Source organism: Lobosporangium transversale (assembly GCF_002105155.1).
Source record: "Lobosporangium transversale strain NRRL 3116 chromosome Unknown BCR41scaffold_36, whole genome shotgun sequence".
In the NCBI taxonomy this organism is placed as follows: Eukaryota; Fungi; Mortierellomycota; class Mortierellomycetes; order Mortierellales; family Mortierellaceae; genus Lobosporangium; species Lobosporangium transversale.
The window spans coordinates 103,940-129,510 of NW_019029014.1; the positions used below are offsets into that span (position 1 = coordinate 103,940).

Below are 25,571 nucleotides of genomic sequence, written 5' to 3' on the forward strand. Positions count from 1 at the left end.
TCACAAATAATTAGGAAGCGCAGGTAAATGATAAAAAAAAGATAGTCTATTACTTACTTGATGGAACTCTGTGAATTTGACGATCATCATGTTTGATTGTGTTGCGTGAGAGCTAGAGTGAAGGTAAGGAAGCAAAACATAGTGACGCATAACAGTTATTCAACGTCAAAGCCACTGACCTCTTCCGTCGCTCGGCGTGCAAATAGAGGACAGCGAGCCAAGCTTGCAAGTAGCGAACGACATCGGATTTAGAGTTGCTATTCAATACAATTCAATTTTCGCTTGAGTCTATTCAATCAATTTAAAAAATATAAGGTATCGTGACCAAATGAAACGGGCTATATATATATATATATAATATATATATGCATGTTATATTTCTAGCTTTCAATCATTCTTGCCCTCCATCTCTATTTTTCTCACTTCCTTGGATTTTCGATATTTTACTTTTTTTAATTGCTCTTTATTTTTCTTCAGGTTGAAGTAATTGGAATGATTGCTTCCGCTACGGCCTCTGATCATGGAATGTGGTATCTCAAGCACAATCTGAAAAAAGAGAGATGTTAAATTAAAGTTAACATTGAATACGATAAACTGCACGTCTGTGCAATTGCCATGCATGTTTGTCAGGAAATGAAATGAGAAAAAAAAAAGAAAAAAATGTATACAGTATAAATATATTTCAACCGATACTGTCAACACCATGCAGCATCTTCAACATTGCTAATACCAGAACCAGGAGTGTTATTGCAGCATTTAGGGAGCACTATCCGCAACAGCATCATCAATCAGCTCAATAGTTTGGCACCCTTAAAGAATAGTCCATAGCCATTTTGAACAGGCAATGAATGTCTTTAAAAAAGATGTGTATTTTAAAACTGATAATTCACATGAAATAACAGAATATTGAATTTTAAAGTTTACTTTATTTATCTTATTTACACACCCGCAGCAAAGATTGCTCGACACAACATGGTGAATATATAATACCAAACTGGCTGTTCTTCGGACTCATTTCAGATACTTCGCTTATCATCCTCAGATTTCTTGGCTTCCGCTCGTTGAAGGTCGTGAGGCGGCGCTTGTGTGCGCACAAGAGAGTGTTTAAAGGCACATGTATAAAGATGTCCTACAAACACGAATCATCCACACAATTGGAATTCACCACATTTACATGAACCATGTCCGCATGTACATGTATGCTCTTTCCTGAAGTGTAACATTACATCCTCTCTGTGCCATTGCTCTCACCTCCTCTCTCCACTACCATCCCATATTTTAACCACACACATGAAGGGAGCCGTTGACAACAGAGGGGAATTGGAATTCATCTCATTGGGTTGATTAAATTGATAATAGTCAGCAACATTAAAGACTTGCAGCCCATACTTTTAGAAAGAATTACTTTAGTAGGCTTATCTTTTTCCCTACCCTCATGTTGCGTCTTCTTTCTTTCCCTCTCTTCTCCTCCTCCTCCAATTTCTTCTTCTTTCCTTTACTTTTTAATCATTTACTCCACTCACACCTTTATTGACTTCCTGTTTTACTTACATCCTAATCCTAAAGACTAGTTGTCCCTGCCTCCACCCTTCTCCTCATCATCATGTCTGAACCTGTAGCCATCGCCACCTCACCAGAACATATTCCGGGGGTGATAATTGTCGGTGCTGGTATCGGAGGCTTGTTGCTCGGTACAATCTTAGAAAGGCTCGGATATCCGTATCGTATTCTCGAACGGGCTACAGAAATGCGATCACTAGGTAAAGCGCTTAACAAGGTTAAAAAAAATAAAAATAAAAAAAGATTGTTAAATCTCACTATCGCAACTTTTCGTTATTATAAATGTCGTTAGGATCTGCCATGACATTATCGGCAAGTGTGTTGCCAGTCTTTGAACAGCTCGGACTGTTGGAGGAACTGAAAAAGATTTCATTCCCTTGTTACTTGCTTGACTTTTACACCTCCAACCGAGGTTTCTACGGCGCCATCAATATGGAGACTCGGAAAGGGTAATAATAAAAGCGGCGGTGAAGCATGAAGATTTTTTATTTTTTATTTTTTATTTTTTTGATAGCATAAAACAATATTACTGACCCTATGCTTATCCTTTCATTAAATACCATGGACATAATACTTGAACAACAATGGATACAATTCAATGGTTAAAAAATAAAGCTATACAGGATATGATACCTACATCTTCTCTCGCCCAGAACTGCACGAGCTCCTACGAAAACAGATCCCAGAGCACAAAATCAGCCTTGGTAAACGAGTGCTCCGGACCGAGGAAATAGGCGGAAGAGTGTCGGTGCATTGTGGAGATGGGACTACATGGGAAGGCGATATCCTTGTAGGTGCAGATGGCGCTTACAGTGGAGTCCGCCAAAGCCTATATAAGCGTTTAGAGGAACAAGGTATTAGTCTTCCAAAAGGTGATTCAGAGGACTTTACAATTGCCAACCTCTGTATGGTCGGAGTATCAGAGCCACAAAACCCTGCAAAGTATACTATACTCAAGGATGAGTTTTCACATTTCTCAACAACCTTTGGAAGCAAGGGTGTGGTATGTATCTTTCCCAAAAAGCAGAAAGAACAATCGATATATTGCGGTATGAGAAATGATGAATAACACTTTAATTTTTTTTTTTTTTTTTTTTTTTTTTTATAAAAAAAAGTGCAGTGTGGTGAGTGTTCCTGGAAAACGTGTATGCTGGTACCTGAACAAGCAGCTCACAGCAGCTGAAGCCAAGACCCAAAAGTTCCGAAACACAGAATGGGGTCCTGAATCGATCGATAGTATGATCAAAGAGTTTGAGAATGTTTCCTGTCCATGGGGGGGAAATATGGGTGAGATCATTCGCGCAACCCCCAGAAACTTGATCTCGAAGGTCTTTTTGGAAGAAAAGGTTTTCCAAACTTGGTTCCATGGTCGAACTGTCCTCCTCGGCGATGGTAAAAAAAAAGAAAGAAATAGTGCACATTTTATTGTTTATAGGTAACAATGTTGTACTGATACTTTGTACTTGTTTTTTTTTTTTTTTTTTTTTTTTTCCTTTCACCGCACGACATTGGGCGAATAGCATGCCATAAGGTGAGAAAAAACTCTTTGAAAAATGGAAATGCTTTACTGTAACGCTGTAGCTCATCCTCTGACCACATTTTTTTATGTCCTATGTGCCAATTAATAGATGCTTCCAGGAGCTGGTCTAGGCATGTTAAAAAAAAAAAAAAAAAAAAAAAAAAAGAAAAAGACTACATTTCATCGTCCGTATATGCTCTTTCGCTATTTCTCTTGTGTGTTTATTGACATTCTCTTCCTTCTTTTTATGCTACAACAGGCGCAGTGAATGCGATGCAAGATGCGATTGTGCTAGCCAACTGTATCTACAACATGGAAGATAACAGCCTCAAAAGCATTACAGCTGCCTTCCAGGACTACTATCGCCAACGTTACTCTCGCGCAGTGCAATCATTCCAGAAAAGTGCTACATGGTCTCAAGTTTCCTACGGTCTGGTATGCAAAAATATAGGTTTTGTATGTGGATTTGGTGCACTAGAAATCTGGTCATTTTTTGCTGATCATCTCCCTGGTTTACAAACTATTATTAGACATGGAAGGAGCGTTTGATGCGCCAAGTGATGATGAACTGCATCCCATCCTGGGTGCACCAACGAGCAGAGGCAAAGGACGCTGCATATCGTCCCCAAATCGCATGGCTTCCACTCATCCCTGCCCGTGGCTCTCTAGCCATGCTTCCCCAGGAATGCAAACGAGTAGAAGATAAGAAGACTGCCGTAGCTGTATAATTACTAAAAGAAAAAAGAAATAAAGGATCTAGTTCAGAGGTGTGCAAAGTCTACTACAGGAATATTTACATGATGGTTGATAATCGATGGTCTTTTATTATTATCTGTAACCCAAGTTGAAAAGCTGCTGTGCGAAAGGACTAAATCTGAGCCCATGGCCAATTTTTTCCTGTGAATTTTCTGGACAACATGCCTTCTGCGCAACCGTTGATGAGAGCCCCCCACACGCACATGTAACCTACACTTGATAGTCTTGTCTTTCATTCCTCTGAAAAAAGAAAAACACCGCTGGGAGTTGATTGTTTTCACTGGGTCTTTTGACCATAGGATAGAATATATCGTCTATAGATCACTAGTCTTTCCGCCATAGGAATGCGTATATCAGGAAAAAGAAACATTAAAAATAAGACTGAATGTCCGTGGATATTATTTTTGTTCACATACATATTCTCACTTCTCTCTCAAGAAAAAAAAAAATCCAGCAGTTGACAATGCGCGCTGGTAGCGAAGCAATTTGACCATATGATGAATAAGTGTCGTTATGTTTAGAAGTTGATTTCTAGAGGTTGTTACCTCTTTTCCAATATTTCGCTCTTTGTTGTTGCCTAAGATTATTGTTTGAATATTTGAGGCACAATATATTTATACATGTCTGAACTCAATGCAATTGAGTTTGATAATTTATATCATCCAAAATTAAACATATCATTATCTCCCATAGCGTTCACTGATCAGTCTATATCACTTATAGAAATGAACATAGGAGCTTCCGCTAGCGCTTTTCAAATAGAAGCTACGATTGCTGGTGCAGGCCTAGGTAGCTATTTTCTAGTGCTGTTCCTAGAACGTCTTGGGCTCGAATGGTACATTTTCGAGTGAGCTTTAGAAGCTTGAGCACCTAATAAAAAAAACGAGATCGAGATCAATCGGTGATATATATAAAAACGTAGCAATTCTATTGCCATAAGGGCCCGCTGCGGCCTCTGATCCAAATATCCTCCCAATTTTTGAGCAACTTAGTTTATTTGGCGATGTCTAACTCATTTCTTTCCCATGCAAAAACATGGACCTGAACAGGTCAAACATAGACTCTTTGAAAGTGTTAACGCAGGACCCTGCGAAAGGTGGAATAGCGGCAAAATAACAACAAGTAAAACACAATACACAAAGCGCGAACATTGCTTTGCTTGCTTCCATGGAGAGAGAACTATAGGAAACTAACTTCACTTTATTAGTTAAGGTAGCTAATATAATTTTTTTATGCATTCTCCTTCTTGAATTGTAACAATTCACCCATTTTAATCAATGAGGATGTATATCATCAAATGAATCTTTGACTAAATGCACTGTCGACAGGAAAGAAATGAAATTAAACTCATTGATAATGGTCAACGACGAAAAAACCCGAAGCTTTTGCTAACGTCTTTTAGAAAAAATCGCATCAGATGCATGATTTGCATGCTTATTTTCTTCTCTGTCCTCATGTTGCATTTCGTCTTCAATTGTAATCCTTGGAGGAGCGCAGACGGGCAGGCCAAGAATTAAGATTAAGCAAGTCATTAACAAATATATAAGCTGTCAGTTGGGATTGACATGAAATTCTTTTCTTCCCTTCCTCTTTCCTCTTTCTTCTTCCTTTAATCTGTTTTTCTTTCTATTTGTCTATTTAGTCCTCTTGTCCTCGCCACCAGCATCCACAACTGGCATCACCTCATCAGAACATATCCCAGGGGTGTTAATTGTCAGCACTGGTATCGGTGGCTTGCTTCTCGGCACACTCTTGGAAACCCTCGGATATCCATACCATATTTTTGAGCGAGCTACAGAATTGCGACCATTAGGTAAAGGGTTGAAAAGAATAAATGTAGTATATAACTCACTACAAAAATTTAGAGTGGCATGTTTTTATTCTTGCGACTTTTTTTTTTTCTTCACTATCATTGTTGTCGCTAGGATCCACTATGACATTCTCAGCAAATATACTACCAGTTTTTGAGCAGCTTGGGTTGTTGAATGAGATTCAAAAGATTTCATATCCATGTTATGCGCTTGACTTCTACTCAGCAAACCGAGAGTCCTTTGGCTCCCTTAAACTAGATGGTCGGAAGAGGTAAAAAACGGTTGTAACACATTACATGTAACAAAGGCTTCTTTCTTTTCTTTAAAAGCATAAATTGCAATTAACACCACTCCTTTTTTTTTTTTTAATATCATGGGCATAACGATAGCATGATCAAGGAATTTGAGAATGTTTCCTGTCCATGGGGAGGAACCATGGGTGAGATCATTCATGCAACGCCCAGGAACTTGATCTTGAAGGTCTTTCTGGAGGAAAAAGTTTTCCAAACTTGGTTCCATGGTCGAACTGTTCACCTTGTCGATGGTAAAAAAAAAAAAGTTGCCTTTTTATGCAAGTAAACAATATGTTGTATTGACTATATTTTCATTTATAAACATGTTTCCTCCTGCTCCTCGCGAATAGCGTGCCATAAGGTGGGATTACTTTTTGGAGCTTTATTGGTGACGATATCATATCTTGTCCTCTAATCTTTTTTTTTTTTTTTTTTTTTTTTTTTTTTCATGCTTTGATTATTTGTAGATGCTTCCAGGAGCTGGTTTAGGCATGTTAAAAGAAGGAAAAGACAAAAGAATGTATTTCATATCTCGTTTATGTTCGTCCTGTTTTATGAATAAGGTGCTCATTGACGTTTTCTTCATGCTACTACAGGTGCAGTGAATGCGATGCATGATACGGTTGTGCTTGCTAACTGTATCTACAACATGGAAGATAGCAGCCTCAAAAGCATTACAGCTGCCTTCCAGGACTACTATCGCCAACGTCACTTCCGCGCACTGAACGCATTTCAGAGAAGCTCCACATGGTCTCAAGCTTCCTACGGTCAGGTATGCAATAACACATGTTAAAATGTACACCATGCTATGCTAAGAAAACCTGGTCATTATTATTGACCATCCGCTTGGCATTACAATCATGGGCTCGCTTCACCTACTATTAGACATGGAAGGAAGGGTTATTGCGTCAGGTGATGATGAACTACATCCCACCTTGGGTGCATGGTTGGACAGACGCAAAAGAGTGCATATCGTCCCCAAATCGCATGGCTTCCACTCATCCCAACACGCGGCTCTGCACCCAACTTCCCCAGGAATGCAAGCGAAAAGATGATAATGAAGCCATCGTAGCCGCATAGGTAGCAGGAAAGAAAATAATAAAGCAAGCCGAGGGAAAAGAAATCATCAATGACTGTCAATGATGATATTTCTAATAAAGGTAGAAGAAGAAAAAGACTCCTGCGTTGCTCGCTGCGCTTTATTAAAACCATTGTTTTTCAGGAAATATTCGTTTAATAAGCTCTAATAGCTCAAATGACATGCTGAGCATTCCACCTCACAATGTTCTTGTCCAGAGCGAAGGTTTCTTACAGCACTGGACTGGTTCAGTTTCTTTTATTAACCTAAAAAAAAAATGGATGATAGCCTTTTTTTCAAAGTATATTTATATGTCTAGCCCTGGCACGGCTGTTCTGTAGGGTATGAAGCAACATCCCTACCGAGCATTCGAATATCTATTGTTGATTCAGTTTATGCACCCTCAAACGCACACATACGGCCTCATCTGTCTTAGCAGTTTAGGCGTTTGGCATGGAAATACCGTTTATTTAGCACACCACAGCTCTTTTGTATCCGTGGCTATCCTCAGTGGCCAGAGTGGCCTGCTGCTTCTCAAACATTGCTTTGTCTTTTTGTCCAACATTTTATTGTGGTAAGATGAGTAGCAAGCAACACACGGGACAACGAGAGCTAAAAAAAAAAAAAAAAAAATGCTAGGGTTTCTAATAGAGCTCTCCAAATTCTGCTGTATCCACCGAAAATCCTTGCTCGCTAAGCATTCTATGCTTTGTCTTTTCTCGTTTAACTTTAGCCTCCATTTCCTCACGCTGAACCTGAAGCACTTCTTCCACTGGTACTTCGCGCAATGGTAGTTCATCCTCCTTGTCTTCGTCCTAATATTATGATAGCATTTTCATTTTCGAAATTTTGATGTCAGTTAATCTCCAAAAAAAAAAAAAAAAAAAAAAAAACAGTTTTTTGATAGCTTACTATTTCACCTAACAGGACCACATTTTCTCCTCTTATGATGAAGATCCCACGTGGAATATCACCGTATGTATCGCCTATATATATCCTCTCAATGGTATCTTGGAGAACTAGATTTGCTATTGAAGTTTTGTTTTGTCGCATTGTTATAAGAAGAGACACAAAGAATGAAGTTTAGATAAGTTTGAGCACTCAATCAAAAACGCGACATCCAATCTTCTCAGAAGCAAAAAGCAAAACCTTCCCATACCAAACTGGTCAAAGGAACGCAGGATGCCTATCAACTTTCGTCCATCTCTTAACACGACTAGCAATTTCTCTAACAGGCCATGTACAGGTATTGTTGTAAGTTTTGTGTTTTTGAACTTTTCAGGCGATGTATTCCTATTATTCTTACTGCTCCTGCTGCGAATGCATGGGGTGATTGATATTGAAACAAAGAAGAAATAACATATGACTAAGCCTTCATTAAACTGAACGTACTGTCAACACTGTCTACCAAGCTGGTGGATGTAGTGAAGATCTGAAAGCTGTCCATAACTGATGTATATTTTTCTATTGAAGCTGATGAATAATTTGTTGCTTCTTATGAATGTAAGGAATCGCTTTCTTGTTGTCCGATGCCCTTCCCCGGTGCCTTGAATGAATCTTTTCTAATGAACAAAAGGTAGAAAAAACAAAAAAGAGAATGTCAGCCTCTCATAATTCCAAAAAATATAAAAAAAAATGTCACAGCTTTATTGCAGGCTTTAATTCTATCAGATCGTCCTCGAGTTTAACAAATTGAAAATCTCCGATTTTTTGGAACATTTGAACTGAATTGAATAAGATGGAAAGAATAGCTTGATTGCCGTTCACACTATCCATTGGATTTGCATCGCGGAATTAACTGTACCTGAGTCTTCAGAGCAATATATTGTTCTCTATTTGCACGAGGAGTTCAGCTTGAATAAGGATCTTCTCAGATCAGCACTGAACTTGCGTGTTAAATGACAAATATCGGGTTCGCCTCACTCCCGTCTAACCAAGGTACTACGCGTAAAGAAAAGGCTTGATAGACAGGGACTTTTACGAAAATCTCTTTATCCCCAAAACAAGCACCTCTGGAAGTAGTAGACTGAAATATAATTAGACCCAGCAAAATAGTGGGTGCGTATTTTGTGACACTGTTGGACACTATTTTATTGAAAGAGCCACTATGATCCATTCAGATTAGATTGATTAGGAAAAAAGACCATGGTAGTGTTTCGATAAACAACATCAGCTAGCTTCTCGGTTTCCATACTATGCAAGGATGCTATAACATGAAGAACTTGCCTGGATCAAAATAAATTTGACAGACCATAAAAAAATTAACTACCATAGTTTATGGACGTTTTCAGACATCCTTCCGCGCTTAAACTATAATAAAATAGACCTTACCCCATGGTACAAGGTTCATTCCTGTTCTTGACCATTGATCCAGCTTCAAATCGCTCTTTTTTCTTTGCAGGTGGATTGTAAATTGCCTGCTGCTCATGCGTCATGCTAGAGAGATGCTTGTGGGATGCATGCGTTGGTCGAATATCACACCATGGCCCATCTGTCTCCAGCATGAGTCTGTCTAAAGGGACGCTCGCGGCCACTTTCAAGTTATCTTCAGTTTTGAGGGAGCTAGATCGAGATAAATACGTAATAATTTAACCTTTGGCCCCGTTATAATCTCTGTCATAGTGACTTTTTAAAAGCAGGAGACGCACCATCCATTGATTCCAATATACAGTCCTAAATCAAGGTACTGCTGCATTTCTTCCAAAGTGCCAGTGAAAGAATGCACGACGCCATGTGTAAACCTGGATCGGTTTTCTGATATGAGCTTTCCAAAATCGCCTTCTGTATTTCTGTTATGCAAAAACATGGGCAGACGAGTTGCCTCTGCTAATTCAAATTGACGCTCAAAGTATTTGCGCTGCGTTTCCTTAGGACAAAACTGAAGTCGATCGTAATCTAATGGTGAGGTTTGCATGCATGGCTAAGCTATAGGCAAAGACGGCACGGACAACAAGGTAATATCACTATGGAAAGGTATGATATATGGTCTCTTACCAAGTCCACATTCGCCGATGGCAACAATTTTTGACCGCGCTTCAGGATTATCCAGTATCGTCTTTAGGGCGTTGAAGTATGCCTCAGGACCGCTTTCATGTGCTTCAAATTCTGAACAGCGCGTCGGATGACAACCTACTGTCATAAAGAGGTCATCTAGAAAGGCAACACAAGGGGTGTATTAATATAACAATAATACCCATACGCCGGTCAGCTGGGCGTATATTTTTTTCTACAGATATTTATGAATAAGGTACCATGGCTTTTAACAAGGTCCATCGCTTCATGGCAGTCGCTTAGGTTTCCGGTAGTGACAATCATACGATCTACACCGGCACGTTTTGCACGAGAAAGCACATGCTGCAAATCATCTATGACAATAGATGTCAGCTTCAAATTAGTATCCTTTTTATTATATATACCCAAGCTCTACCCTGAGTTATACAGTTCTGCAGTAACCATTACCTTCATGAGTCTGTTTACCGTGATAGACGCCACGAAACATGGGGTCCGTGAGATTGATGCCGATATCTACACGTTGATACAGTCAGCCACGTAAAATGTCTTTTATAAAACAGCTTATTACAGGTACACACACTAACCGATGAGCCTGGGTGGCATAGCGTTGGGAGAAAAACAATCGGATTGTAGGAATGAGAAGAAACGTGGAAGAGAGCGATGGCTGTTTGATTTAAAAAAAATGGGAGTACCAAAATAGATCTCCCACTTAGTGGCGCTTGTATGCAATTGTTTTTTAATAATAAATATAAATCATACAAACAATGCCTTACAATCTTTGTGTTATTGACAGCATTGATGGGAACGGATAAATTGGAATGAGGGTAATGAGCTAATATTGTTCATGTCAATCAAAATTTTATGTCAGTATGAATTTTACCCAGTCTTTTTCTCTTTTACCATTTTTTGTCCATCAATTGCTCTGTACACATTTGCTCATTTCTTTCTTCCAGAACATTGTTGTCTTTCAATCATGAAAACTATCAGTTCACAAGACGAACTTAATAGCCAGCTCTCCTCTGCAGGATCACGTCTGGTATGGATAGCAAAACGAATGACTAAAAAACGGTCCGCACAATGACAAAACACGATACTTATATAATGCATATAATGCATATAATGGTCATGTTAGGTTGTTGTCGACTTTTTCGCCACCTGGTAACGCAAGATATGATCGAATTAGCAGACAAGACCTCTTTGAAAAAAAAAAAAAAAAAAAAAAAAAAAAGCTTTCTCAATCCCATTCAACGTTCCTATCATCCAACTAGGTGCGGACCATGCAAAACACTAGCTCCAATTCTTGAGGGCTTGGAACGCAAGCACACTACTACAATCTTTGCAAAGATAGATGTGGATAAGGCACAGGATTGTGCAAGGCAATACAACGTCTCTGCTATGCCCACTATTCTCTTCTTTAAAAACCGTTCAGAGGTTGGACGTGTCGTTGGTTCAAATGTTGGAAAGATCCAATCCCTCATTAAGACATATGAGGACGGAACAGCTTTCAGTGGAGCAGGTCAGACTCTAGACGGCAGCAGAAAGACAGCCAGAAACAATTCTTCGAGCACCTCTTCTGGCTTTAGGAAAACTCATATTGATAATACACCTTACCATGTCCGATTGTGGACTGCTGTTGGCCACCTGTCCTCTGGTATTCTCAACTTTTGTGCACGCTGTCTACAGAGTCTTGCATTTGTAGCCGGCTCCGCAAAGACTGGTCTTATTGGCGATAGCATGTCATCACCTAAAGAAGTGAAAACAGTTGAGGGACCAGGAGGTAACTGCCAAATCCAGGTGAGAATGCTAGATGGGTCCTCAATCCGTGGCGATTTTGCACCAGACCACACATTGGAGCGTGTACGAGAGTTTGTGCAAGCCAATATGGATGCTAGAGGCATCAAAGCTCCAGGGTTTGCACTGATGACCAATTTCCCTAAAACGTAAGTTCTATTACACAATAATATCAGACACGATTTTTTTTTTTTAAAAAAAAAAAATGCACCCTCTAACTCTTTTTTAGTGTTTACAAGGACGAAAATTTACAGCAGACGCTTGATGAAGCAAAATTGACGCCACGAGCACAACTTATTGTCATTGCTTAGAAATGCTTTTAATAAAATGAAGACGAAATGCATTATTAGATATTAGTGGTATAGGAAAATGTCCAATTAAGTCGCTTGTTCCTTTCTGATTGCCGCTTCACGCATACTAGCGCCCTTCCATCTAACTAGAAGAAAGAGTGCCATACAAAAAATGTTGAGGACTGCTAGGATAACACCATAGTAGCCATAACCAATTTTGTCTACTACAATCTGAGCAATCAGAGAGGCGATACAAGCGAAGATCATGCGCAAAAAGTTTGCAGCAGCCGTGGCAGAGGAGCCTTGTCCAGGAATGCAGTTAACTAAGTAAGCAGCACCAGCAGCTAAGACTTGAGCCATACCAAAGTTGTAGAGAGCGAACCCGACAATAGGAAGAGCAATACTAAGGTGCTTCTCCGCACCCCATCCAAAGAGCAGGGACCCAAAGGGTACAATTGCAAATCCAGCGATCCACATGTTGGCTGAAAGACGGTCTTCGAGTACAAGTTTACCACCATTTTTTTCCTTGGCACGCATCAAGGATAAGTCAGAAAGTTTGCCTCCAAGCACAGAGCCAAGAATACTACCTCCACCAGCACCAAGATAGGTCAATCCAACCTTGGATTCATTCAAATGGTAAAACTCTGTGAAAAGCAGAGGTACAATAGTTTCGACTAAGAAGAAAAAAAAAATTAATTTTTGTGATGATATTTACGCGATTTACTTGTAGTCATGCCTGTTCGTCTAATTCCATTAAAAAAAAAAGAGCATACTTGAGAACATGAGAGCAAAAACCATGCCAGTTTCAATGGATGCAAGCATGACTACCGAGTGCCTCAAAAGCAACACAGCCTGGAAAGGATTGAAACGGGTCTTGGATGTAACGGCTTGACTATCATCCCCGACACTTCCACATTTTTCTTCAAGAGCTTCTAGCATGTCCTTAGGTTCTTCGCGATATGTCTCGGGCAGCAAGAAGAAGAGCTCAAGAATGATAATGGCAGATGCAATAGCCATGAAAAAGAAGGTTGACTGCCAACCGAAGGCTTGTGCGAGGAGACCACCAATAGGAGGTCCTAGAACAGGACCAAGGAATTGACCTAAAAACATTAAACCCATAGAAGTGCCTTGCTCCTCTGGCGGCTATATTTCATCAAAAGCAAAGACAAGGCTATTAGGATGAAATACTCTATGGTATTGATGTATTCCACTCAGCTGTTCACTTACATAAATATCAGCAACGGTTCCAGCTCCGAGGATAGACGCTCCACCAGAACCAATTGACTGGAAGATTCGGGCAATAATGAGTGTAGCCGCAGAGTTCGAAAAGCCACCTCCAAGGGAGGCCAGGGCAAAAATGAGGGTGAAACCGATGTAGAGGGCGCGACGGATCTTATATCTGTCTGAAAGGGTTGAGCTAACAAGAGGACTGATACCCATGAATAGAATAAAGAGAGATACCGATGCATTGATAGCAGTCTGAGAGGCCTGAAGATCATGCGTAATCTGCACTAAGGATGGAAACTATAGGATATAGACATAAAATAAGACATGCGATCAGCAACTTGGCTCGCTGAATCTTGATCCAGTTTAACGCTGAAACATTACATCGTGTAGTGTTATTGTCAAGATGTTAAAAGCATAAATACATACGTAAATAGTGCTTGAAAATCCGCCAAGAGAGCCAGCCTGAGAGACAACTGCGAGGATAATGGCCTTGCGAAAGTGTGAGAGTTCATCACGAGGGTCACCCTCAAATCTTGGGCGGATCACTAGTCGTTGCTTCCAGTAACCCTTTTGGGCCTTTACTTTATCAGATGTGGCTGAGACATGTGGCGCAGCCGATAGGATCTGACTGTTCGCCTCGATCTTAGCGCTTTTATTGTCAGGGTTGACTTCAGGCTCCACAGTTGTCATCACCACAGGGTCGTTATGAAGGTGTGGAAGAGTAGGGGTATGGGGGTGTGAAAGCTCTTTCTCTTGCATGGTACTTCCTGATGAGGAAGCATCTGCATTCACTTCGTAGTTTGTCATTTGCAATCGGGAAAAACTATACCAAAAAGGATCTTTTTCTTTAGACTACTTTGACGTTTACAAAGGATGAAAATAGCAAAGGAGAGAGGAAAGAACAGAGGATGATGGAAAGCTGGAAGACAGATAAGAAGTCAAGAAGAAAGGAGAGAAGAAAAAGAAGGAAAGAAGTAAATGGTTTATCAAAAGGAAAAGAAACGAAATAAAAAGTGCAAAAAAGAAAAAGAAGATAGAAAGGTTCGAAGTGTATCATAGTAAAAAGTAAAAAGCATACCACTTTTGGGCGAGTGCCATGCTCATGCCATTGGCCTTATTTCAGCGTATGCACTTATATCAGATCTGTGTGTCCAAATACTGTAGCTTGCGCCAAATTCGAGTCCCGGCTCATATTTATGCAAACTGAGCTGTAGGTTTTATCCGCCGCCTAAACTATTTTCTTTATTAGCTTCTGCTGTCTTAATAAGCACTTTGGCAGGCACAAAAAACGTGTAATCTATCCCACTACACCCCTTGCTTATTACTGCTTAACCTGCCTAATGTGTACAATAAATACATCAGTCATGACGCCGATAACGAAAGAATAATATGCGTATCCAACCCACCATGGGTTCAAATGAAATATGATTTTAAGCTTAACTACTGTCAAATAAGAACATGCTCTCTCTTCTTGGTACATGCCGCCACTAATTCAAAATTATAAAAAACATAAAACTTGGGATTGTAAAAGAGTGAATCGAATGCAAGAGCTTCCATTCAACCCATATCTTTATTACAAAATATGGTAACTTCAGGGGTACAGTGATATTATCTTCCGTTGGATTGATTTACGTAATACCAAGAGTGGAATGTTCAACAGCATAATGATCTAACTGAGCTTACTGGATCTGTATCTAGTATATTCCTATTTTAACTTCCAGCAACATCAAGGTGTTAAGAATTTGACAATTGACTCAAAGGAAGGAAGACGGGCGAAGTAGAAAGGAATGGGCCAATCAATTGAGGGCGAAGTAACAACATGTATTTCCTGATTAATTGTGTGTCACTTGATTTACGCCACAAAATAATGTGCTACGATTCACGTGATGCGTATGAGAACCAATTAGTGATTGTATTCAATAACAGAAGGTTGGACTCCCTCTTTTCACATCATACAAACTTTTTTTTTTTTTTTTTTTTTTTTGGCTCTGTTGATCCTATTGACCACTCAATTGATTCCGTCCATTATTCTTCCCCTCTTAAAACTTACTGGTTATCTTAATTCGTGTGTGCCGGTGCGGTTACATGTTTTCATTCAACCCTAATTCAAGACCACGCTCTTTTTTTTTAAGTTCCAGTTGTAACTCATCATCATAATGCCTACAGCACCTGCGACACCGTCTCTACCTCAAGTGTCCTTCGTGAATTTGTATTCGGAGGACCCTTGGAAGAAACGTCAGCGGGTCAGAATTCAGCAAGCCTGCTCGGAATGTCGCCGCCAGAAAATAAAATGCGATGGTCAAAAACCTTGCAAATCCTGTAAAAAAAGCGACCGCAATTGCGTCTACAATGCCGCGGCCCATGCGTCTGGTAGTGCTTCGCCCGCAAACAAAGATGATCACCATGAAAATGCATCCAAGGACGATCATATGAGCCCATCCACGTCTGGCGCTTCGGTCTCTGCTTCCACAAGCGTTACAGGCCCTGAGGCATCGAATGCAACCAATTCAACTGATTATAACCAACAGCATGGACAATCCTCCTCCTCCTCCTCAGCCCATCCACACTCTTCTCACCCTTACTCTAAACATCAACATACTGTTCATCGAAATCATTCTCATGTTCAGCACATTCATCATTCAAAGGATGGCCATGTCAAACAAGAGCCTGTAGACCATGTTAAACCATCGCCTCTCCGGAAGGACTCTAAGCATGACCGCAAGGGCCACGATCATAATAGTGAAAGCAAGGCCAATAAAATGCATGTCAAAGATATTGGCAAGTACGGAGTTCCTTTAGACGAGTGGCAAAAACAAGACGAATCGTCAACCACTTCGAGCCCTGGCAGGAAAACAAGTAAGTCAACACCTTTGTAACCCTGCCCAAGAGTTTAATTGATATTAGGGATGTAAATTATTTTTATAAAAAAAAAGGTACCGTGGGAGAACGCTGAGGGCGCAAGTCATAGCCAACAATGGGTGAATGAGGTGATGGGGCGAAAGTGGGCCTTGGGGCTGCAAATTAATAATAAAATAAAAAGAGCACTGCGGTATTTGTCTGATCCATCCGAAGCGGAGCGCAACCAAGGTGATTGATATAGTCGACAGCGTCGACCCTGATATATTTCAATAAAAAGTCCTTGCCTGTAAATCTTTATTCACCTTCCCTCAAATCTCTGTGAGAATGTGTAAAGGATTACTGATGGTTACGAGGATAAGGGAGCGGTTTTGGCTGGGGTGAGAAGCACAGCCATATTCAGTGATCGAAGACAGTGCGTCACAGCACGGCGGAAATCGGGGAGGAAGGACATTGACCCACTACTCCGTATGCATCGGATCCCTGTCTGTCTGTCTGTCTATCTTCTGAATGGCTTGTGGTGTGCGTGTGTCCGAGTGACAAAATCACAATACGAGACACACATTGTGATTTGTACATTGGAAGAGAGATATTAATAAGAGCATAAAATATTTGTTTCTGTTTGGATGTGTCCTGCTTTTTCTCACATAGGCACTTCTCATTCAAGCCCGAACACAAAGCAGCCGCAGCAGACGCCGCTGGGGCCATTAGGTCCTATGGCCCACACACTGCAAGCATCGCCAATGCAAATGCCCATTTTCCAAAACTTCCTGCAGGCCCCTATGCCCCAGGATATATTACTCCAACAACATCACCAGCAGTTCTTGCAGGAGCAACTGCGCCAACAGCAGCTGCAGCAGCATCTCCACCAACATCAACAACAGAGTCAACCTCAAAGCCAAAGCCAAAGCCAAAGCCAAAGTCAGACCCCACTTTTGGTTCAGTCTCCGCCCTCAAACTCGATTCAAGACATCAATACCTGTATTGACGATCTCGAGAGCAAACATACCCATAATACTCTGGTTTATATCATGGAGTCCCTCAAGCTTAATGACAATAACAATCAGGCCGGCAGAAAAGCTTATGATCTCGTCGTTGAGAAAAAGTCTGAGGATCCCAACTCAGTGCCACCACCTGAGATATCTCTTCCATCAGAATTGACCTTGCCTACGCGTTCTACTGACCTTCCCAGTATCGAGATTAGGGACCACCTTGTGGACACCTATTTTACTTATCGATATCCTATCTGGCCTATTATTCACAAGACCATTTTTTTGAGTCAGCTGCATGATCCTAATAGCACCCCATCACTACTGCTCCTGAATGCATTGTTTGCATATGCATCACGCTACTCGTCCTGGCAGGTCCTTCGATCCGATCCAGATAAGCCAGAGACAGCAGGCCAGCTGTTTCTGGAACGTGCACAAACCATGCTCCCAGCTTTCTTGATGGCCCCTAGACTTTCAACAGTCCAAGCTTTGCTCTTTTTAGCTCAACTTGAGGATAATGCAACTCAGCGACATACTTATCACAGTATGGCTGTTCGGATGGCTCAATTGCTCGATCTCCATAAAAGTTGTCAACACATGGGCCTTCCTGACGATGAAAGGGAGACTCGTCGCTGCATTTGGTGGACCTGCTACATGAATGATCGCCTGTTGGCGCTTTCGACCCGAAAGCCGGCGATTATCCATGATGGTGATTGCAACATTGATTTACCCTTCCAAGAACATATCTATGATGGTCCCGGAAACAATTCAGTATCGCTTTCCCATTACTATTCGCCACCTCAACTCTTTCATCAGTTACTGTTGCTAAGTAAGATTGTAGGTGGCGTTCTTAAGCATTTCACCAAAGTAGCCAACAAGCGATATCGTAGTCCAGATGCGCATGAGTTAGCGCTTACAGCCTTGGATGAATCGCTGTTTACTTGGCTTGCCTCACTACCCGATCATCTGCAGTACAACCCAGGCCCTGACTCTCTCACAACAAAGACCTTGCCATCACCGTATGTTGCTGCATTACACCTGTATTTTTACTCGATCCTTCATACACTTCATAACCCATATATGGACTCCTCTAATCCTCGTGCCACGAATGACATGCCAAAGTCGTCTCCTTCTTTGGAGCGATGTACATTGGCAGCCTCCATGATTACGAGTTTGTCCCGCTCTCTTTGTTTCCAGCCGCAGTACGGGCTTAACTTCGGAACCCAGTGCTATGCCATTTTACACGCTGCTATAATGCATCTCACCAACACTGCCAACACGACATCTTATCAGAGTTTGAAGTCCAAGTCGCAGTTTATCTCAACCCTCAGTGTCATCAAGGCATACTCTCAGCACTATGCATTTGAAGGCGTCAAGAAGAGTTCGGATGTTATGGACAATATCTACAATTGGCAAGTAGCAAGACAGCAAGAAGATAGTCCAAGTCCCTCATTAGGTCAGTCTACACCTTCGGCTGCGTCTTCAGTCTCGGTATCGTCGCCCAACCAGACAACAATCATGCGCGAGGTCAAGCATCCAGACCATCACCATGTTCTTCATCACCTGCACCATCCGTACCTTCGTTCAGAGTCAACTCCATCAAGTCCAAGACTAGGGCCTAATTCGTCATCTGGATCAAGCTTTCCTTCTCTCTGCATTCCCTCTTCACCTGCTCCGACTCATGAGAGCGTTTTAACATCCAGGACGCGATCACCCCACGCTTGGCAACTCTCCCATAGCAATAGTGTAGCAACCAGTTTGGCGAATACGCCAACAAATATCGGAAGTCCGTTAATCAAGCCAGAAGGGGAGAGGACTTCCAGACTATCTGCAGGCATGAATACTTCAAACTTTCGCACGGCGGTCAACTGTTCATCTGAGCCTACTCCCGAATCTCAAGCACTGCTTTCTGATATTTATAGCCAAAACCCAACAATTACGTTTGATAATGGTCGAGTTTCACCACTGGACCAGACTTCTTTAGGCGCAATTCTTGGATTTGAACTACCCCATAGTGCAAACGAAGAGGAAGATAATGCCTATTGGAACGCGCAAGCCAACTCATTGGGAGGCATGGATGGTTGGAATCAACAATTGATGACAGCTCAGGAACATGTATCTTATAAGAGTTCTGTGGGTGGGCCGACGGAATATTTGGGTGGCAACAATAGCCTGGGTTCATTAGAGGCTGGTTACCTTGATGCTCTAGGAGCCGCGAATGGGATTGACTTTTCCGGTTTTGGTGTCGGAGCCACTGGAACAAGTTTTGGAACTACTTTTGGAAATCCCAGCACTATGATGGGCCACAATTTTGTTTTTCAAACACAGCAACAGCGTGAACAGGAACAGCGCCAACAACAACAGCAGCAGCAGCAGCAGCAACAACACTCACCTCTCTTTTCTCAAACGTCTGGTCAAAGTCAGCAAGATGCTTCGCAGATGTTTATCAAACAGGAACCATTCCAGTTTTCACAAGATCTCGTGAACCAGGTCTACCAAAAAACACTTTCTGTGATGGAGAATGGAATCAACAATGAAGGCAAACAGAGTCCTTTAAGGAATACCAGTGCCAGTGCGAGCCCTCTATCCGATATGACACTACCAGTGCCGATACTCAAGACAGAGCCGGATATACATCAACAGCAACTCTTGCATAGACAGATGTCTGAAGGACGGAGCGATGATACCCTTGGTCTTGATATGCATTCAGATACTTCGAGCTACTTCAATTCGCCTTTAGATGGGTTAGACACGACGATGGAGGACATTGCTGAGGAAACTTGGTGATCCATTGGCTTTTTTAATTTTTAATTTTTGTTATTTACTCACCTGTACATATAGCATTTTTAGACTTTTTACCTTCATTGCGGCTGCTCACATATGAGTTGCAAGAACTACATAAACATATTTTGAGGATAAAAAACACATTTGATTTTGTCATATCTATATTGTCGCTGTTGTATTGTTGATATCATATTTTCTGGTAAAAAAAAGCTTTGCCGCGATGAGCTTTGCTGAGACAAACATAAAAAAATATAATCTAGATTGGGGGCTGTTTTAGGAAAGAAATAGGTGCGATCCATGATGAGTAGCAGAGAAATATCCTGCTTGCTTTTTTTTTTTTTTTTTTTTTTTTACACTGTCTGGTTTTTAATTGTTTTCGCTAAACAATTTGTCGAAAATGACCTTGACTTTGCCATAGACGACATCAGGTGCCTCCACACATGACACCGTATGCACCTTGCCCTTCTTGCTATAGTACTCAACTACAGGGTAGCTTGTCTCCGTGAATGTCTTGAAGCGTTTCTTGATCGATTCAATGTTGTCGTCATCACGCCCACTCGTTTCTCCTCGCTTAATCAGACGCTGCAACATAACCTCCTCAGGACATTCAAAATAGAGCGTGAACTTGCTTGGCACGACCTATTTAAAGTAGAATTCGTAAACGTGTTTTGTTTCTATTAGAAATATTTTCTTTGATAGTGCAATACGAGTCCCTTTTTTTTTTTTTTTTTTTTTTTTACATACAGATTCCTCAAATTTCAATGCTTGATCCATCTTGCGTGGGAAACCATCAATCAAAAATCTAGTCTGACCGCTAGCAAGCATGGCGTTCTCAAGTAAGGCAATAGTAACTTCCATGGGAACAATCTTGCCTTCTTTGATATAGCTCCTGATCAAATCGCCATACTGCGAGCCTGGACGTTCTTGCTCAGCACGAAGCAAATCTCCAGCTAACGATAATGAATTCGTTGTAAATGAACATATTTGTCAGTAAGCTATTTGTACAAATATATCTTTTTTTCAAGCTTTTATGTTTTTGCTTACCTGACAAGTGCACAAATCCGAAGTCACGGACCAGATTAGCACACTGTGTTCCTTTTCCAACACCGGGTCCCCCTATCATTTATCCGTTCATTCATTCAAACAAGAGAGAGGGAATAGCAATTAGTTATTTTTTATCAAAGGGTATTTTAACATTTTAACAAGTAGACTTTTTTTTTACCAAGGACGAAAATAACGGTCGCGTCCTGAAGCTTCTTCTTATTCTCTGCGGCAATGATTTCAGGAGTAGACGGCTGCTCGGGAGCACGCGTTGACTTAGTAGAAGTAGAATCCTTCTTGGCGGTGATCTTGCCTAATAATTTGCGTAATAAATTCATGGTTGTTCATAAAATGGGGAGAAAAAGGAATTAGAAAGATGTCAAGTCAAAAAAGAGTAATAGATAGATATAATGTTGCAAGTAAGAGTAAAAAGGGGATATCGATGAAATGAGAGGAGAACAACGGCTTTTTATCTTGACCAATTCCCCCTAATTAAGTCAGGTGGGAAAACTTTCAACGAGATTTCGAGATTGGGGGTTTACAAAGAGGTCAGGCAATGCACCCGTGTCAGAAATGGCGCGTGTCATCCCATGGTCGAAGGAAAAAGAGCAGAATTTACGAACAAAAATGACATGCCGAGACATAACAACTATAAACACCAACCTTCGACTGGGCTGAAGAGGTAGTATCCTGAAGTTGCAGCAAGAGCTGTCAATGCGGTGATAGTAAGCCAGCTTGACCCCTGAGAAGCAGAGGTGGCCTTGCTGTTGCTGCTATAGGTAGCACGCTGAATAGCATTGACATTGAATAAACGACGGCCATTGGTCTGTACAGAGGATGAGACCAATGAGCGACGAACAGTAGCAGAGGCAATGGTAGAAGTACGAATAGAAGCGAACATGATGGCGAGAACGAGAGTGAAAGATCAGGAAGAGATCAATTAAACTCCCGAAGCTCTCTTTTTCTTGTCGGATGAAGTGTTGACGTGGAACTGAACGTTCGATGCGGATTTAATTGGCCCAGTGTGCCTGACCAAGCCAGACATGTCCCTTCCTGTCCAATGAAAAAATATTTTACATGTGTTTATTGGGAAAATATCAATGGTGCGGCCTGTGATATCTCATCAGTCACAATAACTAATACAGGTGATGTTATTCGTGACCTCGATTGAATCCGCAAGCCAAGGCGCCGGATCTCTGCACTCTTTATTTATTACACGTACTCCACCCCTTGATCCTACCTCTCCACACAGCGTCGGGCTTGAACTTCTACCAAAATCCAATTCCTCGCCTGCTTCTGAAACGATTCCTGTTGTTGTGATAGTCTCGACGGGTGGACTCTTTGTTTCTGTTTTTATACGATCTGTGGATAATCGGCCAGCAAACAGACCTGAAGTCTGTTTACCAAACCCACCCCATATCCGTGACAATAGCGTAGTCGTCGACTTTGATCCGTCTGTCATGGAGGCTGACCTTGTTATAGATGACGTTGCAGCTGCCTGAGGGCTATTTGTAGTTGTAGCCATTGCTATTGCTAATTTAGAAGTACCTAACGTCATATTGTTTTTAGACGCCTTAAACTTCGCTCCCATGTCAGATGTGCTTATTGATGCTTTCTCTTTGCCTTTGTAAGTCATCATATCTCGACTCTTGCTCTTCCTCAGCCGACCTTTTCCTCTGATTTTGGAAGATATGCGGAACATAATGGGTGATGAGCGTGTTCCGCGTGAGCTGGAGACATGAGGCCGCGTACCCTCGTTTGCTTCCTTTTGAGCTGAAGGTTGAGATTCTTCATACTTGTGAACAGCTCCAGTCTCTTCTTTAAGTAGTGTTGATAGAGAAAGAGCACCGTCCGTCAGCGATTTCGAAACTTCAGGGGTATTTACTTGTTCCGAGTCATCCTCCGCAGGTGCCATAATGGTGGATATTGATGAATGGGAGCGATTTTCATCCATCTCTCCATCTGATTCATCATGGTATGAACGGGATTCGTTGGCTTCTTCTGGTGCAGAAGGTTTAGATTCTCCTCGCTCAACGTCTGCGTGACTTGGATGGATAGCGCTCTCAAACGATGCTATCAGTGTTGGCTTTGTACTTATTGTTGCAGAAGAGGCGCTTGCTTCAATATAGTTTTGATCCAATATGACTAATGGGGATGTTGCTGGACTAGATCCAAGATACAGGCGACTAATAGGCCTCAAAGGGAGGTTGAGACATTCGTCGAATGGTTGAGGCTTCAATGGTAGCGTACTTCCACCTTCAGCGTCAATAATGCACTGCTGTGCAGCATTGGAAAAAATAGACTTTGTTTCAACAGAAAACACTTCTGTCGGAAAATGTCCGCTGTCTCTCAAAACTATTGCTTTTTCCTTTTCTCGTGTTGCGAAGGTAATAGTGTTGCTTTCTGCCTGATCGTTTTCTATTGTGCTATCCGCTCGAGTAGATAAGGAAGAGGAAGAGGAGCTACGCTCAGGGTCTTCGAAAAAGATAGATTTTGATGCCATAAATGGACTGGTATGTAGAGAAGTTGTCGACAGAGTTGGCTCCGCCGCCGCATAACCCAGATGAAAACGCGGACGCCTCCTCAGCACTTGCTGAGGGGAGGTTGATGATATTTCTTCTAAATTCACAATCATGGCATTATTCGACTCAGTAAGGTCGGTAGCTGTATTGAATGACTCCGATATTGTTTGGGATGCTTGTAAAATGTGATCGAGACCCATTCCTTGAAAACGAAGATTGGAGACAGAAAGGAATCTCGCATCATCATCGTCGCTGAATTCATCATCTTCAATGTTTTCATCCTCTACATCATCGGATTCAGAGTCACCAACAGATTCACTACCATTGCTATCGTCGTCTTGCAAGACTCTTCTTACTCCAAGTCGCTTTTCTTCCTGATTTGAAAAGTCATGTAGGGAACCCGTTGAACTTTCCAATGGTTGAAAGGCGTTGAGGGCCATTTCGAAGTTAAACTTTTGTTGTTCTGCAAGGACACTTTCCATGAACTTCGTTTTCAAGCAAACCTGCCGAAACTCTTCGTTCATGCACTCAATCGTTTTCTCCTTTTGCGCCAAGATATGCTTCAGTGCCTGCACAGTTTGCCGACAGTGCTGGATATCCTTATTAAGTGAATTATTTTGATTTAAAAGAAATGCGTTTTCAATTTCAAGACGGTTGAGAGTATGTGATTGAGAACGACTCGCGTCTCTATCCACTTGCTGTGTACAATATGATGCAGCCTTAGGAACAGCTAATCGACTAGGCCTTGAAAGTAGTTGTGAACTTCCACGATTTGGAGGTAGGAGTGGCTGCATATAATTAACTTCTTGTACTTGCTGTTGTTCCTGCCCTCCTTGTTGCCCTTGTTGGTGTGTACATTGTTGTAGGAGCGACGAGACAACTTCGAGTTCCGGATTTGTGTCATGCAGTGCAGGCGAAGGCTCCTGTAATGATAAATCGCCAATATGTGTATCAAAATCTTGTTCTTCCTCTATTGCAATGTTATTAAATATCCCTTCCAAGAGACTGCAATGATCGGTCGCCTCTACAGATTGGGTAAGATGTTGTTCCTGTTGGATGGTATCATTGTAGATGTATTCGATGCACTCAATAGACATGTACTGTTGGTCTGATACCTGCATACCCATTTCTGGATCACGTTCGGATGTGACTATCTCGGAAATGTGGACAGTCGGTATTATTGGTATTATTGATGCAGGCATATTGTTAGCTATTGTGTTCTTGTTGCTGTAGTGGTTACTGATGTGATGTTATTATGAAGCGAACTGTAAAGAAAGAAATGTGAAAATCAATCGATCAGCTTTCCAAAAGATCAATTGTCTACTACCGTGAATAGACTGGCACACCTCCTTCTTTCTTCCTCCAAAAATAATAATAAAAAAAAAACTGGTTCAACAGTTGGATGTGGCTACAGAAGTTTACATGGCCATGGTCCTACCAAAAAGATTTATGTGCGAGTGTTTTTCTGTGTGGTTTTTTTGTACGATGACGAACGAACAGGAGTTTTTTTCCTTTTCGGCAGATCCCTGTGTCTATCTGGAATGCTTTTGAAGAGTGAAGATATTCACGCGATAGAGGTCTTAATGCTGACACCAATAATAAATGCCCTTGATACCGATGCTGATGAAAATGCTATAGTTGGTGGAATTGGAAATGAGTGAATAAGAAAAGGAAAAAAAAAAGGGGCAGGGATAAGGATCAGGAGGAAGAGGAAGAGGAAGAGGAAGAAGAGAGAAAAAGGGGTAAATTGAAAGAACAAAAATACTAACCAGTGGTTGTTGGTGGTGCATGTACTTTTTTTAAACACAAAATGTGGAAAGTGTGTTTTGGGTCCAGAATGACTAACATGTATGAATATAGACAGTTGACTAACGGCAAAAGATGACTGAGGCTTTAATGACAGGTATCATTGGCCTTGGATTTGAACAGGGACGGGGGAGCAATGGTCAATTCAGGGGCAAATTCACTTTTACGCAAATGTATCCTTTTATGGTCATTTTTATGGTCTTTATTTTTTCCCGCCAAAAAAAATAAAAAATAAA

General features: G+C 41.3%; 10 protein-coding genes across 10 annotated transcripts; 5 read left to right on the forward strand and 5 right to left on the reverse strand.

Annotated features, from left to right (window-relative positions):
• The first annotated feature begins 1,447 nt into the window (after nucleotides 1-1,447).
• BCR41DRAFT_388487 (hypothetical protein) lies at nucleotides 1,448-3,849 on the forward strand. The gene is made up of 8 exons (XM_022028009.1): nucleotides 1,448-1,760; nucleotides 1,853-2,009; nucleotides 2,176-2,563; nucleotides 2,676-2,952; nucleotides 3,081-3,091; nucleotides 3,189-3,210; nucleotides 3,339-3,514; nucleotides 3,610-3,849. Exons 1-8 carry the CDS (start codon nucleotides 1,604-1,606, stop codon nucleotides 3,805-3,807), a joined length of 1,386 nt encoding a protein of 461 aa, XP_021878541.1. The 5' UTR covers nucleotides 1,448-1,603; the 3' UTR covers nucleotides 3,808-3,849.
• A 1,854-nt stretch (nucleotides 3,850-5,703) lies between these two features.
• BCR41DRAFT_142415 (hypothetical protein) lies at nucleotides 5,704-7,099 on the forward strand. The gene is made up of 6 exons (XM_022019543.1): nucleotides 5,704-5,917; nucleotides 6,036-6,190; nucleotides 6,290-6,300; nucleotides 6,407-6,428; nucleotides 6,536-6,711; nucleotides 6,825-7,099. The coding sequence occupies exons 1-6, from the start codon at nucleotides 5,769-5,771 to the stop codon at nucleotides 7,017-7,019; spliced, it is 708 nt and encodes a 235-aa protein (XP_021878542.1). The 5' UTR covers nucleotides 5,704-5,768; the 3' UTR covers nucleotides 7,020-7,099.
• Nucleotides 7,100-7,633: 534 nt separating this feature from the next.
• On the reverse strand, nucleotides 7,634-8,747 carry BCR41DRAFT_339621 (hypothetical protein). Its single transcript, XM_022022166.1, has 4 exons — nucleotides 8,410-8,747; nucleotides 8,177-8,245; nucleotides 7,930-8,045; nucleotides 7,634-7,832 (listed from the first exon to the last, which is right to left on the reverse strand). The coding sequence occupies exons 1-4, from the start codon at nucleotides 8,462-8,464 to the stop codon at nucleotides 7,662-7,664; spliced, it is 411 nt and encodes a 136-aa protein (XP_021878543.1). The 5' UTR covers nucleotides 8,465-8,747; the 3' UTR covers nucleotides 7,634-7,661.
• A 329-nt stretch (nucleotides 8,748-9,076) lies between these two features.
• On the reverse strand, nucleotides 9,077-10,848 carry BCR41DRAFT_358971 (hypothetical protein). Its single transcript, XM_022025152.1, has 7 exons — nucleotides 10,614-10,848; nucleotides 10,477-10,542; nucleotides 10,269-10,382; nucleotides 10,012-10,167; nucleotides 9,666-9,912; nucleotides 9,349-9,579; nucleotides 9,077-9,243 (listed from the first exon to the last, which is right to left on the reverse strand). Exons 1-7 carry the CDS (start codon nucleotides 10,630-10,632, stop codon nucleotides 9,123-9,125), a joined length of 954 nt encoding a protein of 317 aa, XP_021878544.1. The 5' UTR covers nucleotides 10,633-10,848; the 3' UTR covers nucleotides 9,077-9,122.
• Nucleotides 10,849-10,904: 56 nt separating this feature from the next.
• Nucleotides 10,905-12,400, forward strand: BCR41DRAFT_339626 (thioredoxin-like protein). Its single transcript, XM_022022167.1, has 4 exons — nucleotides 10,905-11,065; nucleotides 11,162-11,187; nucleotides 11,298-11,969; nucleotides 12,050-12,400. Exons 1-4 carry the CDS (start codon nucleotides 11,003-11,005, stop codon nucleotides 12,129-12,131), a joined length of 843 nt encoding a protein of 280 aa, XP_021878545.1. The 5' UTR covers nucleotides 10,905-11,002; the 3' UTR covers nucleotides 12,132-12,400.
• Nucleotides 12,121-14,375, reverse strand: BCR41DRAFT_358974 (major facilitator superfamily domain-containing protein). The gene is made up of 4 exons (XM_022025153.1): nucleotides 13,764-14,375; nucleotides 13,338-13,634; nucleotides 12,884-13,253; nucleotides 12,121-12,784 (listed from the first exon to the last, which is right to left on the reverse strand). Exons 1-4 carry the CDS (start codon nucleotides 14,142-14,144, stop codon nucleotides 12,198-12,200), a joined length of 1,635 nt encoding a protein of 544 aa, XP_021878546.1. The 5' UTR covers nucleotides 14,145-14,375; the 3' UTR covers nucleotides 12,121-12,197.
• Nucleotides 14,376-15,323: 948 nt separating this feature from the next.
• BCR41DRAFT_358976 (hypothetical protein) lies at nucleotides 15,324-16,425 on the forward strand. Its single transcript, XM_022025154.1, has one exon. It carries the CDS (start codon nucleotides 15,494-15,496, stop codon nucleotides 16,211-16,213), a length of 720 nt encoding a protein of 239 aa, XP_021878547.1. The 5' UTR covers nucleotides 15,324-15,493; the 3' UTR covers nucleotides 16,214-16,425.
• BCR41DRAFT_142600 (fungal-specific transcription factor domain-domain-containing protein) lies at nucleotides 16,053-20,111 on the forward strand. The gene is made up of 2 exons (XM_022019545.1): nucleotides 16,053-16,424; nucleotides 16,845-20,111. Exons 1-2 carry the CDS (start codon nucleotides 16,328-16,330, stop codon nucleotides 19,967-19,969), a joined length of 3,222 nt encoding a protein of 1,073 aa, XP_021878548.1. The 5' UTR covers nucleotides 16,053-16,327; the 3' UTR covers nucleotides 19,970-20,111.
• A 221-nt stretch (nucleotides 20,112-20,332) lies between these two features.
• On the reverse strand, nucleotides 20,333-21,089 carry BCR41DRAFT_309863 (adenylate kinase-domain-containing protein; the record flags this gene model as incomplete). The annotated part of the gene is made up of 3 exons (XM_022020969.1): nucleotides 20,333-20,605; nucleotides 20,711-20,916; nucleotides 21,011-21,089. The coding sequence occupies 3 exons, from the start codon at nucleotides 21,087-21,089 to the stop codon at nucleotides 20,333-20,335; spliced, it is 558 nt and encodes a 185-aa protein (XP_021878549.1).
• Nucleotides 21,090-22,032: 943 nt separating this feature from the next.
• BCR41DRAFT_142574 (hypothetical protein) lies at nucleotides 22,033-24,912 on the reverse strand. The gene has a single exon (XM_022019544.1). It carries the CDS (start codon nucleotides 24,729-24,731, stop codon nucleotides 22,131-22,133), a length of 2,601 nt encoding a protein of 866 aa, XP_021878550.1. The 5' UTR covers nucleotides 24,732-24,912; the 3' UTR covers nucleotides 22,033-22,130.
• Between the last annotated feature and the right edge of the window lie 659 nt (nucleotides 24,913-25,571).

Coding starts and splice junctions, on each gene's coding strand:
- BCR41DRAFT_388487 (XM_022028009.1), top strand. CDS start 1,604: ATGTCTGAACCTGTAGCCATCGCCACCTCACCAGAACATATTCCGGGG. Junction 3,211..3,338: donor GCTTCCAGGAGCTGGTCTAG/GCATGTTAAAAA, acceptor ATGCTACAACAG/GCGCAGTGAATGCGATGCAA. Junction 3,515..3,609: donor CTCAAGTTTCCTACGGTCTG/GTATGCAAAAAT, acceptor AACTATTATTAG/ACATGGAAGGAGCGTTTGAT.
- BCR41DRAFT_142415 (XM_022019543.1), top strand. CDS start 5,769: ATGACATTCTCAGCAAATATACTACCAGTTTTTGAGCAGCTTGGGTTG. Junction 6,429..6,535: donor GCTTCCAGGAGCTGGTTTAG/GCATGTTAAAAG, acceptor ATGCTACTACAG/GTGCAGTGAATGCGATGCAT. Junction 6,712..6,824: donor CTCAAGCTTCCTACGGTCAG/GTATGCAATAAC, acceptor ACCTACTATTAG/ACATGGAAGGAAGGGTTATT.
- BCR41DRAFT_339621 (XM_022022166.1), bottom strand. CDS start 8,464: ATGGACAGCTTTCAGATCTTCACTACATCCACCAGCTTGGTAGACAGT. Junction 8,046..8,176: donor GCGTTCCTTTGACCAGTTTG/GTATGGGAAGGT, acceptor AAACTTCAATAG/CAAATCTAGTTCTCCAAGAT. Junction 7,833..7,929: donor TGGTCCTGTTAGGTGAAATA/GTAAGCTATCAA, acceptor TCATAATATTAG/GACGAAGACAAGGAGGATGA.
- BCR41DRAFT_358971 (XM_022025152.1), bottom strand. Junction 10,168..10,268: donor GGACCTTGTTAAAAGCCATG/GTACCTTATTCA, acceptor TTGCCTTTCTAG/ATGACCTCTTTATGACAGTA. Junction 9,580..9,665: donor TATATTGGAATCAATGGATG/GTGCGTCTCCTG, acceptor ATCTCGATCTAG/CTCCCTCAAAACTGAAGATA.
- BCR41DRAFT_339626 (XM_022022167.1), top strand. CDS start 11,003: ATGAAAACTATCAGTTCACAAGACGAACTTAATAGCCAGCTCTCCTCT. Junction 11,066..11,161: donor CCTCTGCAGGATCACGTCTG/GTATGGATAGCA, acceptor TGGTCATGTTAG/GTTGTTGTCGACTTTTTCGC. Junction 11,188..11,297: donor GTCGACTTTTTCGCCACCTG/GTAACGCAAGAT, acceptor TCATCCAACTAG/GTGCGGACCATGCAAAACAC.
- BCR41DRAFT_358974 (XM_022025153.1), bottom strand. CDS start 14,144: ATGACAAACTACGAAGTGAATGCAGATGCTTCCTCATCAGGAAGTACC. Junction 13,635..13,763: donor GATTTTCAAGCACTATTTAC/GTATGTATTTAT, acceptor TATATCCTATAG/TTTCCATCCTTAGTGCAGAT. Junction 13,254..13,337: donor GAACCGTTGCTGATATTTAT/GTAAGTGAACAG, acceptor GATGAAATATAG/CCGCCAGAGGAGCAAGGCAC.
- BCR41DRAFT_358976 (XM_022025154.1), top strand. CDS start 15,494: ATGCCTACAGCACCTGCGACACCGTCTCTACCTCAAGTGTCCTTCGTG.
- BCR41DRAFT_142600 (XM_022019545.1), top strand. CDS start 16,328: ATGGGGCGAAAGTGGGCCTTGGGGCTGCAAATTAATAATAAAATAAAA. Junction 16,425..16,844: donor CGAAGCGGAGCGCAACCAAG/GTGATTGATATA, acceptor TTTCTCACATAG/GCACTTCTCATTCAAGCCCG.
- BCR41DRAFT_142574 (XM_022019544.1), bottom strand. CDS start 24,731: ATGCCTGCATCAATAATACCAATAATACCGACTGTCCACATTTCCGAG.